The 18,170-nt window shown below is 36.5% G+C and overlaps 1 protein-coding gene across 6 annotated transcripts in view; it reads right to left on the bottom strand.

The window, feature by feature from the left end:
* The window catches only part of LOC123684381 (neurobeachin), a 372,530-nt gene that overhangs the window by 262,720 nt on the left and 91,640 nt on the right, over positions 1-18,170 (bottom strand). For all 6 annotated transcript variants that reach the window (XM_045623617.1, XM_045623619.1, XM_045623620.1 and 3 more), the window contains exon 2: positions 13,211-13,315. In XM_045623617.1, the coding sequence (XP_045479573.1) occupies positions 13,211-13,315 (105 nt within the window). The remainder of the gene's footprint in view (positions 1-13,210; positions 13,316-18,170) is intronic.

Raw genomic sequence — 18,170 nt, 5'->3', positions numbered from 1 at the left:
AGATAATTGCCTCTTTAATTATCTAGAGAGCACCACACTCGCCCCAAAATTAAATTAACCATACAATGAATAGAGTCCAACTGCTACCCGCACCTGACACCAGCATACAGAATAGCTCCAATTATACACCGCCGAGCATGATAAATAAAAAAAAATCCAACTCCCATACACCGAGACCGAACGAAACTCGTTCCATAATATTTTCATGTATCTAATAAGGTTTTTTCATAACGTAGCGAAAGGGAAGAATGCACGAAAATGTGTGCGCAAAATCGCGCTACAATGAACAATAACTCTTGGCGCGCGCGGGGGTTTACCCGGTGTAACGTATTTCATTTTACGTTCCAGATTCCAGAAATTACAGTTCGGTTGCGCGTTCCGTGTATTCGATTGGATGTTATGAGGCTTTCGGAACATTTCAAAATTAAATTTCCGAGCCACTGGACAAACAGCTCGATATGCGCGTGTATGAACCTGGGGAACAATATATACGATGGATATTTGAGGTAGCGGAAGAGAATTAGGCGAATGTCCCTTATGAAGCTAGAAAATGGAATGATCATCACGACCAGAAAAAATTGGGAAAATAGAGGCATGACGTTGGGAGATTTTGTGTGCTCGTTCATTCGTGCACCAATTGATCATAACATAGGATATACATGGTCTTTCACCATTGAGGAGACGCTCTATTACGGTTAAGTGCTGAATTCTTTTCTCAACGCAGTATCATTAACATCCGATAGAGTGTAGTGACTCTGACTGCTAACAGATGGCGCTATGGGTTTTCACGTCACGCAACTAACTCTACGCCACTATTAATTCAACTGAGATAATTGGAATAACAGTAGTAAGCTATAATAACTTCTTAGGATCCGGTGAGATGAAGTTCCCTGAAACATAACAAAGTGAACAGTATTCCAATGTTGTCTTTATAATCGTAATAACAGTTCATCTCTTAGAGGCGTACTTATAAAATATGCAAGAACATGTCAACTTGAGTTTCAAGGACATAATATTATGGTGAGCTCTTTCGAATTAGATTACATAATATTCCCATTGAAATGAACGTTCCGATGAAAAAAGCAATGTGAACTCCAAATACACCCTTGGAATAGTTATTTATAATACAAGTGCAGAAGGCATTGATATTCTTCCACGAGTTCAAAATTCAAAAACGAGCCACGAAGTGGCGAGTTTTGGAATGAACGAGTGGTAGAATGAGCCTTCTGTACGAGTATTATACATTATTTTCTCTAATTCATTGCATTTTCATTGAAATTAATGAAATATTTCCATAAATATATTTAAGTGATTTTTGCATTGAAAAATGTTGGTTGGCAGAACTGATTTCTTTAAGGCAAATTGATGAATTGACAGATAAAGCCGTGGCGGAAAGTTCGAAGTACCAACATAGAATAATAAAATATAACCATGAAAACTGTGCGTTTCTGATATATTCTCGCACGATTTTGTTCTACAAGATGTGGAAGAATGAACGGAATAACCACAGAATTAGAGAAACCACTATTCTGCTTGAGTTTTCTATGATTCTGATGATTAAATTATTAATCAATGTATTTATTTGTCAGTGTTCAATTCTGTTCTATTATTTCAACTTCTTCCAACTGTTATTCAATTTGTAATATTTGCTTGAATGTGTTGCATTGTCACAATCAGAATATGCCCAGGCAATGTTTTTCTTACTCCTGAATTCAAATATGATATCCATTCAAAGTTCCAGCTGTTACTGAGATTGGTCTGGACTATGTATGCGATATTTATTGTCGTAATATCATTTTCTCCCTTTGCTTCTCCTATTCGTAGAAACACGAAACAGCATTATTAGGTTGGTAATAAATGGGCCTGGCGTGGTTCGAAATAGGAAGACGGTATGAAAAGGATAAAAATAGGCTTTCCAATGAAGATAACAAGCTGTAATATTTCCAACTGTAAAAGTGCTTCTTATGATACCGACGATGTCGATTCAGTGGAAAAATACATTCTTTCATTTGTGACCTTGTGCAGGTGTATTATTCTGCCTTGATAATGTCTGATATTTTCTAATATTGAGCGACGAGTAGTTCGACTCACTGATGAAGATCGAGATTAAAATCTAATTTATGTGGAATTTGATAGAAACTTGATATTATCAAAATAGGTTTAGGGTCAAAATACTCGTATCTAGGTTAAGTTGAATTCTTCTCAAATAACTCTAATAATAAGTATTCATGAATGAACATCCTGATTTTGATTAAACAATTCAACATTTTCCAAACGTTGAAGCGTGTATCTTATAATGATCAAATGGCATAACCTACTGAACACAAATTAGAGTAGAAATGTCATAAAATATTACACAATATTGCCATTATAACTATTTTGAATTGTATCATTTCTATTGGAAAACCAGGATAATCCACTGAACTAACAATCCTAGACTTGTTCAGGCAAAGAAATTCGTGACGATTTCACCTACCTACGCCAAAAAGCTCTTGAAGCTGTCACGAGCCGAGCTTCGGGTGATGGTGGGACTGCTGACGGGGCACTGTCGGTACAAACATCATTTGTACCGTATGGAAAGTCAGCAGATGAGATTTGCAGGCTCTGTGGATCAAAAGCAGAAACAGCCGAGCACATGGTATGCAAGTGTCCAGAGCTGGCTGGCTCAAGAACCACTCATATGGGTAAGCCGGTCCTGGATACCAGAGAGGTAACGGCCAAGGCCCCTAAGGAGGTTATCAGTTTCATTAACAATTGACGACCTCCTTGGGTTTCCATGAATGAGTAAGGTAGAGAACAAAAGATCTATATGGTCGCAGTTCCCGGAAGGCTTACCGAACCAAAACGATGCCAGTTCAAATAATAATAATAATTGGAAAACCGTATAATTGAGAGATTACATTTTTTTTTCAATTGCAGAATTTATCCATATTTATTTCAGAATATTGAAAGCAAATTAAAAAAAAAATTAACGAATGAGAATATGAATATACACGCAAAATTTTTCAATTTATTTATTTATTTAATTTTATTATTTAATGAATATGATAGGCTTGTATTCCTAATTCTGTAGCTCAAGATTATTAAATTCATATAGTTCATCGAATATAGTTTTCAACAGTTCTACCATTTCATATTCGAAAGAATATTCATTGAAAATAAATTCGATACATATATGGGGATTCAAAGAGAAATAAAAAATGGGACGTCAGAAAGAAGTTATAAATGACGTAGCAGAAAAGCCCAACTCCGGAAAAGGAAAACCTCTCAGCATATTGCGAAAAAATGATTCCGTGGAAAAAGCAGAAGGGAAATATTCTAATGGGAGACATATCCGGTACAAAACCAACACGATATATCTCAGAATGTATGGAAATTTCGCAAAATTAAATGAGGTATTCCACTGAGCCTAAAAGGCATCAACACAATTGGCCCAGGATGCGTGTTTCGAAACGGTATCTAACCAATGCAGGTGAAGTTTTCGCCACAAGACACAATTTGGTTTTTCGCAGTGCATCAGTTGAAGAATATCTTCTTTCGGTCATAACTTCAGAAAGCCTGAAATTATCGCTTTGCGACCTTCAGGTGTTTTCATGCAAATTTGATGGAATTTCTGTTTCTGTTAAGAAAATCCTATCATTACATTTGAAATTTCGGAGTAAAATGAACAAAACAATGAACTTCTGACTTAGCGCCCCCTATCGAAAGCAGCAAAAACAAATTTATCATATTTTGTCCTCAATCAACAAGATATTATCTTTCAGACGAGATCTAGTTTGCTCAAAAATGTTGAGCCAAACTGAAGTTACAGGCATTTCAATCAGTCAGATTTCTCCCTAAAATCGAAAGTGACAATTCAAAAAGATAGAGAATTTTCCAAGGATTACAGTGATGATATTTTTTCTTCAACTTCATATGAAACATTTTCGAATAAAATTCATTTTTCTACTCGACGGTAGCTATTATGCCCCCTAGCGGTAGAGGTATGAACTTCAAAACAATTTCCAGTGTGTTCTCTTGTACACTTTAGTGGTAAATTTTTTTACCGCAAGTCTCTACAATGAGAAATAGCCGCTTACCTCGCTTATTTGCCCACCCTGTACATTTTACCTCGAAAAAATTCCGAACTTAATGAAACTTCCACAGGTTGTTTGGGGGTGCTGTGGGATGATTCTGTCAAGGTGTCCAACACGAGGATCCTGTGCTAACTTGAGGAGGGCCGAAGAACCTCAACATTTTCGGACTTTTTTCGGTTTTTCGTTCATAACTTCTAACTTAATGAATTTTCTACCGGAACGTTCATTTTTAAAGTTGAAGAGCATTAAATTCTCTACAATTTTGTAACTTCCTGTTTGAAAGAAGAAATAAATTTGTTTATAACGCAATATTTACCGACTTATATTTTTTAACACAAAACTGGTCATCGTGGAACAAATAATAACTGATGAAATACTATCTTTCAGACTCAATTGAATTCATCACATTGTATCTCCAAAGTGAGGACGTTCACGACATTATTTCATAAATTCTCAAATCGCCCCTTCAAATATAAGCATGTCTTCAAGGAACACCCTGTATACTCGAAAGAAATTATTCCTCCTAGCCAATTTGTCACTTACATCACCTACATCAAATGATAAAAAACCTCAAATTGGGTCATCCTTCACGCCCCACTTCCTCATATCAGATTCACCAAGGGAGAGATTGCAAACTGGACCTGACGTAGAAAAATCTTCCGTTTCCGTGATACGCCACCTAAAAATGGGTGGGGATAAGTTGGCGTAGGCAAGAAATGCAATTTCTCACCAACACTTTAGCGTCGGGATTCAATTCGTGTTCAAATCCCAAAGCCTGAATTGCGGTATGGAGCTGCTGCTCTCCCCCTACGCTATAAGAACGCGTTTTAGGGTTATTGCACGAATGAGGAACATGTAGCGTTCATCTTACAGTTCAAACGTTTCCGGCAAAACTGAATTCCGTTCGAAATTTAAGTCTGATTTAACACAATAAGTTTTGATTAGAACTATTCATAACACAGACCAGACAAAAATCAATTAGGATCGGATATCCAAGAACTGATTTTGATATGCTTATTTCTGGGTTTTTAGGGTGCAATTGGTTAGAGGTGGTCCTTAGAAGATATTTAGGCAATTCGAGTCTAAATGTGGCACAACTTCAAATACAAAACTTTATTCTTTACGGTTCGATATTGGTAAGCCAAGCCATGTGCCATTGACCAAAACAAGTGATAGTCCGAGAGAACAACGTCTGGAGAATCCGTCGGGTGGGGTAGGACTTCCCAGTTAAACGTTTGGAAGTATGTATTGACCACTTTCGCAACATGGGGTCGAGCATTGTCATGCTGTATCACTTCATCAAGTCTCTCATTGTATTGGGTCAGTTGGCCCCTCAATGCTCGGCTCAAATGCATTAATTGCGGTCGATAACGATTCGTTAAATTCGTGAAATTAAACCAACTATAATGATACGTTCCTATTCTGAAATACATGTTCTTCTTTTGAAATTAATCTTTGATTTTATGAACTTCAATTGGAAAAAGTGTAGAGCGATGAGGAGTCTCTGAAAATTTATTCGGTAATTTGAAAGTCCCATAATATTCTTTTATATCAAATTTTTTTTTCGGAATTTCGTTCTGAAATTGGAATAAAACACAAATTCTTCTTAATCGAAACGACGTACCTAATATCTCCGATTATGAATCCCAATCTACCTCTGAAACGTCGAGACTCCCCTAGAACCCACTCGATTTCATCACGTCCCGACAGCAGAGGATGAAAGGAATCCCACTAATTCCGGCCTAGACAGCCTTCCAGCATCGCGTTCACTTTATAAACTAATTTCGCCGACGCTTCTTTGATCTCTTTGCCGGCAATTAGGAGCAGAAATGTAATTCTGAAGATTTGGCGGAGTGGAGGATCCAGACTTACCCCCATGAAAAGAATGCCTCGAGAATGTGCGCGGAATTTGGAATGCACGGACACGAACGGCGTTCAGTTTATTCAGTGGCGGAGAAGTTGGGGTTTGGCGCGTGAAATGTGACACCAACAATTGGGGTCGAGACGAATACAAGATTCTAACTTCTGGATCTGATATTTAAGTTTTGAAGGCTTTATTCGCTGAATCTAGATTCTGAAACATAGTAGATTTATTTAAAAAGATTTTTTCCTTATAAAAGGTGTTTTTTTAGAGCTATAGAACTTTAAATTGCAATAAAACAATGATGGATTATTCGATTGACATGAATTTTATTTATCCGCAAGATAATCTTGTGGCATTACATTTTTAATATGATTTTTGGCATATGACCGCCACGGCTGGCTTGTATGTAGTCCAATCTGGACGTCCAATTTTCGATGACTTTTTCCAACATTTGTGGCCGTATATCGGCAATAACACGGCGAATGTTGTCTTCAAAATGGTCAAGGGTTTGTGGCTTATCCGCATAGACCAATGACTTTACATAGCCCCACAGAAAGTAGTCTAGCGGTGTTAAATCACAAGATCTTGGAGGCCAATTCACAGGTCCAAAACGTGAAATTAGGCGGTCACCAAACGTGTCTTTCAATAAATCGATTGTGGCACGAGCTGTGTGACATGTTGCGCCGTCTTGTTGGAACCACAGCTCCTGGACATCATGGTTGTTCAATTCAGGAATGAAAAAGTTAGTAATCATGGCTCTTCACCGATCACCATTGAATGTAACGTTCTGGCCATCATCGTTTTTGAAGAAGTTCGGACCAATGATTTCACCAGCCCATAAAGCGCACCAAACAGTAAGTTTTTCTGGATGTAACGGTGTTTCGACATACAACTGAGGATTAGCTTCACTCCAAATGCGGCAATTTTGTTTGTTGACAGAGGCATTCAACCAGAAGTGCGCTTCATCGCTAAACAAAATAAAATAGACGTATAGGTAGAGCGCGATACGTACTCCGCACAGAACCATTATTATAATGTTCGAAATAAAATTGCACTATCTGCAAGCGTTGTTCAGGCGTGAGTCTATTCATGATGAATTGCCAAACCAAACTGAGAATAAATCACTTGACAGCTGTTAAATCGGTGGCCATCTTGAACAGTAATGCCAACTTAAAGTTATATACCTCGAAAAAAAACACCCATTACAAGATGACCAAGAGAAACATTTTCTACGTTTGAGATGGGACGGTACTCAAAAATAGTGAGTCAGGGCGTAATAAGGGGGCGTTAATTCGCCTTTTAAAGAACGGCCATTGTGGTTTTCAGTCACAATGGTGGAGAGGTCAATAGAGCAACGCGTGTTCACAAACGATATGTATGTTAAAAACGGCGACTCTGTGGTAGCAGCTCAATGAGCATCGGCTGGCATGGAGCAGTCCCTAGTCGACCTACCATTATGTCTTGGGATGAAAATTTTCAAACCAAGTGCAATATAATGCAATATAATAATAAAATTTCAGTGTCAAGTGGAAAAAATTTGTTACTCGTGTAAGAATGTCCATTGCCGTATCTATGCCTACCTTTTCAAGTGTATGTCATCTGACTGCTTTTGTATAATTTAAAGAGTGCTTCGTATTCATATGCCTGTATATATTATATTGTAGTTATGACACCCCGTGTAATTTTGATGAGTTAAAATTGCAGGATCGTTGTGAAATTACATTGATTACTATACAAATGAAAAAATATCGAAGTTATTTGTACTTTTTGGTATCAGCAGCAACAGCGCAGCGCTGGAAGTATTTCAGATCGGAAGAGCAGTAGTTCCTACCCAAGATACCCAATTTTCATTAAATTCATACCCTCTGTTCTCCGTTCAAGTCAAGAGTACCATCGACCGTGGCCCACGCTGTATAAAGAAGAAATTTATTTGGTACAACTCATTATGGCAAACAACGGCTTGTTGTAGAGAAAATTTTTGGACTCATCAAGAAATTTGGAAACTCGTTAACGAAGTGGAAAACAGCGAGAGATAGAAAGGGAAATTAGCATATTGCGAAGTCGATTAACTACAGGACACCAGAATTATCCGTATTTTATGTAAAAATCATTTCAACGAATGCGCTCCTTAATTTCCAATGCTAATATTTTCCACGCATTTCGAACGAAATTATTCAGCACAACATTCCATCTCGTTTTCCCATAGGAAAAATGACGAATTCTGGGTGAGAACAGCCTCCAGAAAAAAAAATTTGCAAGTTCATTATGGAGATTACCAGAGTTAGAACGAATTGTTTTTTCTTCTGCTCTTTACTGATACCATATCGATCTTGCCGTTACGCTGATTTCTCAATTATAAATACATATTTTTCATCCATACCAAATGAAATGAAAACACGGCTCCCAGTCATGAATTTTTCATCAATAATTTCCACAATAACGAAAGAGAAGACAAGTTTAGTTATGAATTTCGTTCGATGAAAAATTGAAAATCAAACGATCACTTTATCGGAGAGACAAGTTGTGGTTGCTTTTCATTAGCTGATAAGATGGCGCCACGCGCTGCGCACTACCACAAGCAGCGACACCAATCTTCTCATAGCCCAGGGAAAAAGCTAAGTGAACGACTGGGCTATGAGAAGGAAGTCTGGAACCGATTACCATTCAAAATGAATAGTACTCTATTCCGGATTTCCTGAAGAGAGAGGCCAAGAAGAATTTTGAAAAATTTCACTAGTTTCTGCTGTCGCATTTTCCACTTATATGATACAATCTGGAACAGCAATCTAGTCTCCACCTGTCATGATTTTTTTTGAGCACGTATCAGAATTTCTTTCAAGACTGCTTTTTTTGAGTTGGAAACACTCCAAAACTTCATCAAAATGGAATTTATTTTGTAACATGTGAGCTATAGATGAATGTTTATGCATTCAAAGAAACTAAACTGAGCCTGAAGCAAGAACAGATAGCATTTCTGGTCATTAATAAACATTCATTCAATTATCAATTATTAATAACTATTAATAGTAGGATCTCCGTTTCATTTGTTCTGAAACTGTTAGACTGCAACCATTTTTTCAAAGGCTTGAGTAGACAGTAGACGAGTTGAGGCTAATTTTTTTAACAACATTGTAAATATGCTTATCAAACCCTTCGAATGATTTCCCAAAAAAAAAATACCTCCATTTGTCATGCCAGAATGATATATGTAACCACCTTTTTACTACCTCTTTGCAAAATAAAAAAGAACCTCGAGCTTTTTTTCTAAAATATGCTGTTTTATGGGATCTAAAAGTCAAAAGTTTAGGTCCATAAATACCGAGCGTAAGGCCTCTTGCGGTATCCGCCCGACCCGCCACGTTATCCACAGACTGTGCCATCTTTTCTTCTTCTTATTTATATCACGTAATTCTTTTTTCGCGTTATCGGTGCTAATAAATTCTGTACATCCAGCAGCTCTACCAGCCGTATCTCACAGGTTCTGGGGGACGCAGTTTACCGAGCCTTCTCCTGATTTATCGCATTTTTATGGATAGAGAGCTCTCTCCCAGGACGATTAAAATGGTGACGCCGAACGGTTACGGCTGACATTTTGCTTAGCGTAATAGCTGCAGATGAACATTCTGCCGTCGGTAACGTAGGTGAATGGCGCTTGCAATTGGACCGTTAGGGATATTTCATTTTGTACTATCACATGTCGTTTGTACGTTGCTGCCGGAGGTTATGTTGCGTTATAGGTAGTTTGAATTTTTCAGTCGATACTTACGGCCTAATAGTGACTATACGATGCATCAGAAACGGATGTGAAACGAATGTTCGATGAAACTGAATCAATACTCAAAAATTACAAGTCATGGGGGCGTTTATTCGTCTTCCAAAGAACGGCCATGTTGGTTTTCAGTCACAATGGAGCAGTGGTCGGTAGACCAACGCGAGTTCACAAACGATATGTATGCTAGAAGCGGTGACACAGTAGTACCTTATCGACCTACTAAAGGGTGTTTTTTTAGAGCTATAGAACTTAAAATTGCAATAAAACAACGATGGATTATTCGATTGACATGAATTTTATTTATCCGCAAGATAATCTTGTGGCATTACATTTAAAATATGATTTCTGGCATATGACCGCCAGGGCTGGCTCGGATGTAGTCTAATCTGAACGTCCAATTTTCAATGACTTTTCCAACATTTGTGGCCGTATATCGGCAATAACACGGCGAATGTTGTCTTCCAAATGGTCAAGGGTTTGTGGCTTATCCGCATAGACCAATTACTTTACATAGCCCCACAGAAAGTAGTCTAGCGGTGTTAAATCACAAGATCTTGGAGGCCAATTCACAGGTCCAAAACGTGAAATTAGGCGGTCACCAAACGTGTCATTCAATAAATCGATTGTGGCACGAGCTTTGTGACATATTGCGCCGTCTTGTTGGAACCACAGCTCCTGGACATCATGGTTGTTCAATTCAGAAATGAAAAAGTTAGTAATCATGGCTCTATACCGATCACAATTGACTGTAACGTTCTGGCCATCGTTTTTGAAGAAGTACGGACCAATGATTCCACCAGCCCATAAAGCGGATCAAACAGTCAGTTTTTCTGAATGTAACGGTGTTTCGACATACACTTGAGGATTAGCTTCACTCCAAATGCGGCAGTTTTGTTTGTTGACGTAGCCATTCAACCAGAAGTACGCTTCATCGCTAAACAAAATAAAATGGACGTAGTGCGCGATACGTATTCCGCACAGAACCATTATTTTCGAAATAAAATTGCACTATTTGCAAGCGTTGTTCAGCCGTGAATCTATTCATGATGAATTGCCAAACCAAACTGAGAATAAATCACTTAACAGCTGTTAAATAGGTCGTCATCTTGAACAGTAATGCCAACTTAAAGTTATATACCTCGAAAAAAAAAACCCATTATTATAAATTGGGTTAAAAACTACGAACAACATACACGCTTTTATTCGAGTTAATTCAGACTGTAGACAAATTTGGGAGTGATACCAAGTACATACAGTGTTTGATACTCTCGTAAAGAAAATTCACTTTCAAATTTACCTTCAACCCTATTGCCGAACTGTCCCTATCGGCAAAACGATGAAATTGGCAGTTTATTGACAACGGTCTGGTATTAACTCTGTTATCTAGAGTGCCCTGTTGATCCAGGGCCATCTGCTCTATTGTGGACGAGTTGATCTCATTAATTTCCCGAAATGAAAATTATGATCGACATATAGGCGACGAATATCGAATAATAATCCAATGATGAGTGGATAGAATATCATAACGGTTCCTATCCTGTGTGAATATCGAATATGAAAACCTCTTTCTATTCGATATGAGTGTTAAATATTTTTAATAGGGTTTTCAGGAAAGAATGAAGCACAGGACGTATTGAAAATATTCGGAGAAGCACTGTCGATTTTAATCCCTTCACTATCATACTCATCAAGGAAAGAAATCCGAAAATCACTATAATGTATTCGAGTATTCGAGGTTTGGAACAGATTGCCGACCGAGATAGTTTGTGCGCCTAGTGTGAACAGTTTCAAGAACAAACTTGACTTGTGGGCCTCACAGAATGTACTGTGTTTGTGAAATTGAATTGTTTTTTTTTTTTTGTGATCTTTTTTCATTCAATAGCACGAATTTTGTTTTCATCCCTTTCTTCTTATAATTTTTTTTCAATATTTTTTAAGCTTGTAATTTGTGACAACATTACTTATTTTAACATATTTTAGAGTTTATAGGCTAAGCCTCAACTCTGTATCACGTTATAATAATAATAATAATAATAATGAGTCATAACTGATAAAACAGTCCCTCACAACAGGCCAGATATATTGCTAGTTGATAAACATCAAAAGGCAGCAATACTCATCGACGTAGCAATACCCAATAACAACAACATGCGTCAAAAAGAGGTCGAAAAAATTTCAAAATATAGGGACCTCGAATTTCAGATAAAGCGCCAGTGGGGAATGATATCAACGAGAACTATTCCAATTATCATCTCAACAACAGGAATAGTACCCAAAAATCTCAAGAGAAATATCAAGCAACTAGGACTTAGTGAGTATATATATAATATAATGCAAAAAGCTGTTCTTTTAGGTACTGCAAGGACGGTGAGAAAATTCCTAGGAAGCGAAGGACAGGTCCAAGGATCGCTTGTAAGAGGACCAGAAGTTCGACGAGAACCAGGGGGACCACAGGGACCGGACACGACCGAGCTCTGCCCTTCTGATATTTTAAATATCTGGGATTGAGTGAATGTTCCTCTTAGCGAGGAGTGAGAAGCCGACGGCGTGGAGAAATCCTACGCGTATAGGCAAAAGTCGGGGGATGAGTCATAATAATGAGAATATTAACTGAATCATGTCGTCCATGAATTTCTCTCAGTATTCATAAATGAGCACTGATTTCGAACGAAAAAACTAATAATTTCCAAACCTTGCAGAAGCGTCTTTCCTTTGAGTATTGATTGGAATAACCTACTGAAACAATTGACATTAGACGTGTTGCCGTTATAACCATTTTAAATTCCTATTAGAAAAACTTTCAAAAATATGATAATATAAACCTATAGTTATATGAAACCGTGACACAATACAATTCAATGAGAAAATGTTTTCTATCAAAATGCAAATCAAGAAAAAAGAATCACCAATGACCTTTGACGTAATGAAATACCAACTAGAAGATATCTACCAATATCAGAAAAAATGCACGATACAAATTGATATGATACTTTCCGATCATACATTCCCTTATATCAAACTTTTATAGAGCAATATATTGTTTGGTGAATGTTGCAACTCGTTCCAACAATATATACCAACGGAATCAGTTGACTAAATTACCAATGTACCATGAAATGATAAAGCATTTTCGGGGAACTAGCGCTTAAAAACTGAATGTCAACTAAAAGGTATTATGGGTAATTTAAAAATTAGTTCAGCTGCATACTTTTTCTCTCAATTCACCGGATGGTTATATTTTGTAATTTTCCTGTGACATCGACATAGAAATCCAATTTCGAACCTCACGCAGAATTTCAACCTAATACAAAAAAAGCCATTACATTAACGAATCAATATTATATCCAATTTCAGGGTCCATTAATCCACTAATGAATTAATGCAGCACCGGTGTAAACAGAAGCAAAAATGAGGAAACACATTATACATAGCTCGACTCAAAAATTTTTGGTGATATGACCTTTTATTAAAAAAAAGTTGAATATAAATTGTACTCACCTGCAGATTTGGTGGACAGTGATCCAAAAGTTCGAGCATGTGCCTGATATTCTGAGCATCCTGTATCACGAAGTTCAACTCCATATCAAATTCACCGCCGACGAGCTGTAATAAAATACAATTATTAAGATAAAATTGAATGGAATTTTTTTCATCGGTTCATTGTAAAGAGCTTGATATTATGGTAGCTGTCAGCCTTGAAGCTGTTATCTTTTGACATTTTACAAATGAAACTACGCCTTATTAAAAATGGAATGATGCACGCTTCAACAACGCATTGAAATTCTCTCTTAAAATATACTCGTTTTTTCAATATACAAATGGAATCTCTCATTGGAAAATACTTCTTTGGTCAGTGATCGGAGGAAACGATGATTTCTCTGCTTAAAAAACAAATTTCGAGAAAATATTCAGAAGTTTTATTGTGAACTGAAAGATCATTTACCAATGATTCAATTATATTCTTTTGAATGTCCCTTCATGGAGATTTAGTACCGCTTCATCTTATTGATTCGAACACGTAGATTACGAGAATGCAAGCAGTTGGGCGATTAGTCCATTATTTTAGAGATTATATGTTATAAACTGAAATTTTCCAAAAAAATATGATAATTTTGTCAAGGCTGCTACTTCTCCTGGATGGAAGAAACAAACTTGGAAACTCATTATGTTGTAGATTAGAGCTCGATCTTCTAAAAAACACTCTCTCTGGGACCAATATTTTAGGAGTTATAACGTATTTTGTATGAAGATTCAAATTAAATGCTGATATACATGAGTATAGCAGATGAATATTAAATCGAAAACAACCAAAACCAATTCTTAAGTACAATCTTGATAAATATCTCAACAACATGGCAAACAACACAAACTTTAGAAATTGCCGGGTTTTATGTATGTTTTAATGGTGGATGCAGTCGACATACCCGATTAACCATTCATGATATCACATACCATTGTTAAAATAAATATACTGAAGTATCAATTCTGGAGTCGATGTCCTGAAGAAATTTACGACTTTGTCGATCTTACTGAAATAATAGAAATGGCAATGGTATTCTTGAGATCCTTATTAATGCCGTTTAAATTCAATTCCAATTTCATGAAAATGGAATAGAAAATTTAAATACGAATTGAAAATTCATTTTCCGACCGAGGGATTCGAGCCATTAACCTTTTGTAGAGAAACAAATGCATTTAGCCACTATAATTTGAATAAGTACTAACTAATATACCTCGAACAAACATTTTTTACAAGCGGTTGCATACAACTGAAATGACATAATTCAGTTCACGTTTCTACGAACATCAGTTGCATAAAACGCGAGAATTTAATACAACAACAAGTTTCGCTAATTATTCAATTCTAGCCAACCTTTTAATATTGCAGCAATGAATAATTTCATGGGGCTTCCAAATTTGCGATAGAAGGTTTAATTCAATAGTGATGACTATATAGAATCTAATCAATTCAGCTGCCGCTACGAATTTTACAATATTTCTCTGCTGAATAGTAATCGAATCATTACAATATTTGTCGATTCATTCATGTTACATGTCAATTATCTGGAAATGAAATTTAAATTTGGTCCGAATGATTGACAATATATTTGAGAGCAAAACTGATTTTATACAATGGTTTGCTTGTTTTTCCTCCTTTTCCACAAAATATGTGGAATCGTTAACAAAATGCAACAACCATGAAAATGTAGTAATCTAAAAATTCGAATAGCATAATATAGGTTGTCTTTCAGGCAATTTTCATTCCAGAAAAAGTACCTGCTCGAGAGGGACTTGAACCCGCAACTTCTGAATCACTATTTCAGTACTCCACTAACTGAGCTACCGCATATCGAAAAACCGCTTTTCCCAGAATTGAATGTTGGGTTTTGGGTTAGGTTAGGTCGGATTGCTGATTTCTGTCAAATTATACTCTTTTTTTATATAAAAATGAAACCCCTTTTTGCAGAACCCTTTACTAAGCGGGTTTTATACCTTGAGTGCACTTGTGTGTCAATTCTAGTTCTAGTTCTAATTCCTGAAAGGAAGGGAAAGTCTTGTGAGCTGGACCTATGTTTTCCTTCCACGCCAATATATTCCCCCCTCCCAATCGAAAGTTCAAGCTTCATCTCCTCCCCCACGGAAATGATGAAATGCCACAAATTAGACTCTTATCATTCGGAAGGAATGTTCCCCTTTATGTTTGTTTCTCTCATTTCGCAATAGTATTTCTGGAACATTGCGAAATTCTAATTTGAACTGGCAGGACCGACCGCTTTTCCAGAAAGTTCCACAGGATCGTGAGCCGAATTCCCGTATCCTGTTTAACGAATCATAAAGAAGAAAACTGGCGGGGTTCTCCGATATTCAACATTCAGAGATTTACACACAGTTAGGGCCGATTCTCCCATATTAGCTGAAAGGGAGGGAACTGAGTCAGATGTGGGGGTTTGAATTCAAGAGTTAAATTGGAAAACTACGTTCTTTCGATCCTAAATTAAGGATGTCTCCGTAGGACTTACGGGGTTTTTGAGTTTCGAGGTTATTGGAAATTGACAGTAACACTATGTTTAATGAATATTATCTAATAAAGAACGACATACATAACAAAAAGTCTATTATGAATTGCAATCACTGTCAAAACAAACTTTTAATTAAGAAATACAATTTTGATTTTCACACCGATCTCATATGTTAACATATTTCTGGATTATGGAATTGCCTACATGTGTCTATTGAGATGAAAATACAAAAAGAAAAAGAATTACGATTTCCAAGTGTGCAATATCATACGATATTAATTATTTATCTATCTGGTTAATGTATCAACAAAAATGCCATCAACATAACCATTGTCAAACAGAAGATTTCCACGCTATTTCATAGGAATCATAATCGAAAGTAAACCAAGTAGAATGCATGTCATCAAGGAAGAGTAGCGATATACCGGTTTCACCCTTATTAGGGATCATCAGAATCAGAATCAGAAAAACATTTATTAAACATTAAAATATATACAATACACACAATATACATAATTGTTTTCATATTTTCTTATACAATGATAGTTCCTACATAAGATGTTTACCTATCTTTCTTTTTATGTGGTATTATATTACCTTACAATAGTTGAAATTTCATACAAGTCGAGTATTCTTTTATAAATTTAAGTTTTCGTTGTTTTTACAGGGAAATAAAATAAGAAAAAACCTGCTTTAATTTGTTCAATATAAATTATTGATGTGGGGTTTTAAGTTTTACCTTTCGGGGTTTTATGACTATTTTTTAGAATACTGTTTATATTCTTCGTAGAAAATTGGTAGGTGTTCATAGGGAAGAACATGCCGACCATTTCGATTCTTATCACAGAATCGAATTTTTGTTATCCGACTAACCGGATCGCTCACATAACAGGATTTTTCATAAAATTTGGAGGCTATGCCATCTATGTATTCCTTCAGAGTTTCAATTCCTGAGGCGTCATGGAGTGTTGTCACCCTTGTATACCTATTTTTCTTCAAAACCATCCTCAGTATTTGGTTTTGGAATTTTTGTAGTGGGCTTAATGGTGTAGGTTTTAAATGACACCAAGTAGGTGCTGCGTATGTAATAATTGGGCGGATCAGTGCAGTATAAATCAGTTTCTTGTTTTCTGTATTTACTAAACTGTTTTTGTGCAACAGAGAATGTAGGGTCCTTTTAACGGCGTACGCTTTTCTTAATGTATTATCGATGTGTTTGTGGAAGTTTAATCTTGAATCTAGTGTTAATCCTAGATATTTCACAGACTCTTTCTGTTTGATGATGTGATTATTAAAAGTGAGAGGCGAAACTAAATTTCTATCATTAATTTTCCTACTGAAAACGATCATTTCGGTTTTATTTCCATTTACTTTAATTTTCCACCTAATATAGTAATCCATCAATATTCGTAAATGGTATTGTAATAATTTCGAAGCCACTATTGCACTGAAAGAATGAGCGTAAATCGCGGTATCATCCGCAAAAAGTGCAGTTTTCGTATTGGGAAATGGTGGGAGATCGTGTATATACAAGTTGAATAGTTTGGGCCCAAGGACGGAGCCTTGAGGTACACCTGCCGAAATTGTGATTGGATTTGATAATGTTTGGTTCAATTTGACCATGAATTTTCTCTCTAATAGGTAAGAATTAATTAATTTTATGATGAATGTGGGGAGTTTAAGGTTGATCATTTTGTATAGTAGTCCTTGGATCCAAACTCGATCAAACGCTTTTTCTATGTCTAATAGTACCATCACTGTGTTCTGTTTTTTATTGAATGCATTGATGGTGTCGGTTATGATTCTTGCTAATTGGTGGGTTGAACTGTGCTTTTCTTTGAATCCGAATTGAAATGGGTCTCGCATTTCCGACCTCTCAAGCGTTTTTTTGAGTATGTTAAAAATTACTTTTTCTGTAAGTTTACTCAACATCGGCAACAAACTAATAGGCCTGTAGCTTAAAGGCGAGTGTTTGTCTTTACCTGCTTTATGAATAGGTATCACCATTGCGGTTTTCCATATTCTGGGCCAATAACTCAATTTTATGATAGCGTTCACTATATAGGTCAATTGTACCAAAGCTTTTTTAGAAAGATTTTTTATTAATTTGTTGTCGATGTCATCGAGTCCTGGGGATTTATTGGGTGGGAGGGTTTTAATTAGTTCTTGAAGATCTGAGGGATTTGTTAGGTATTTATTGGATTCGGTGTTACTTTGGTTGGAATTCCGTAAAAAGTCAGACACGGTATTTTCTATGAGACGATCAGTATCAGAATGATCTAAATTGTGAATTTTTTCGAAGGTTTTGGCCATTAACTCGGCTTTCTGTCCGTCTGTGACAAAGAAATTTGAATCGTGATTCAATTGGGGTATGGTAGTATCTTTTTTCTTCAGAGTCTTTGTTACTTTCCACAAGGAACCGTCCGATGGATTGAGTT

This window comes from Harmonia axyridis, chromosome 7, assembly GCF_914767665.1.
Source record: "Harmonia axyridis chromosome 7, icHarAxyr1.1, whole genome shotgun sequence".
NCBI lineage: Eukaryota > Metazoa > Arthropoda > Insecta > Coleoptera > Coccinellidae > Harmonia > Harmonia axyridis.
Note: the sequence above shows the minus strand (reverse complement) of the source record. Positions and strands in the feature narration are given on the sequence as shown.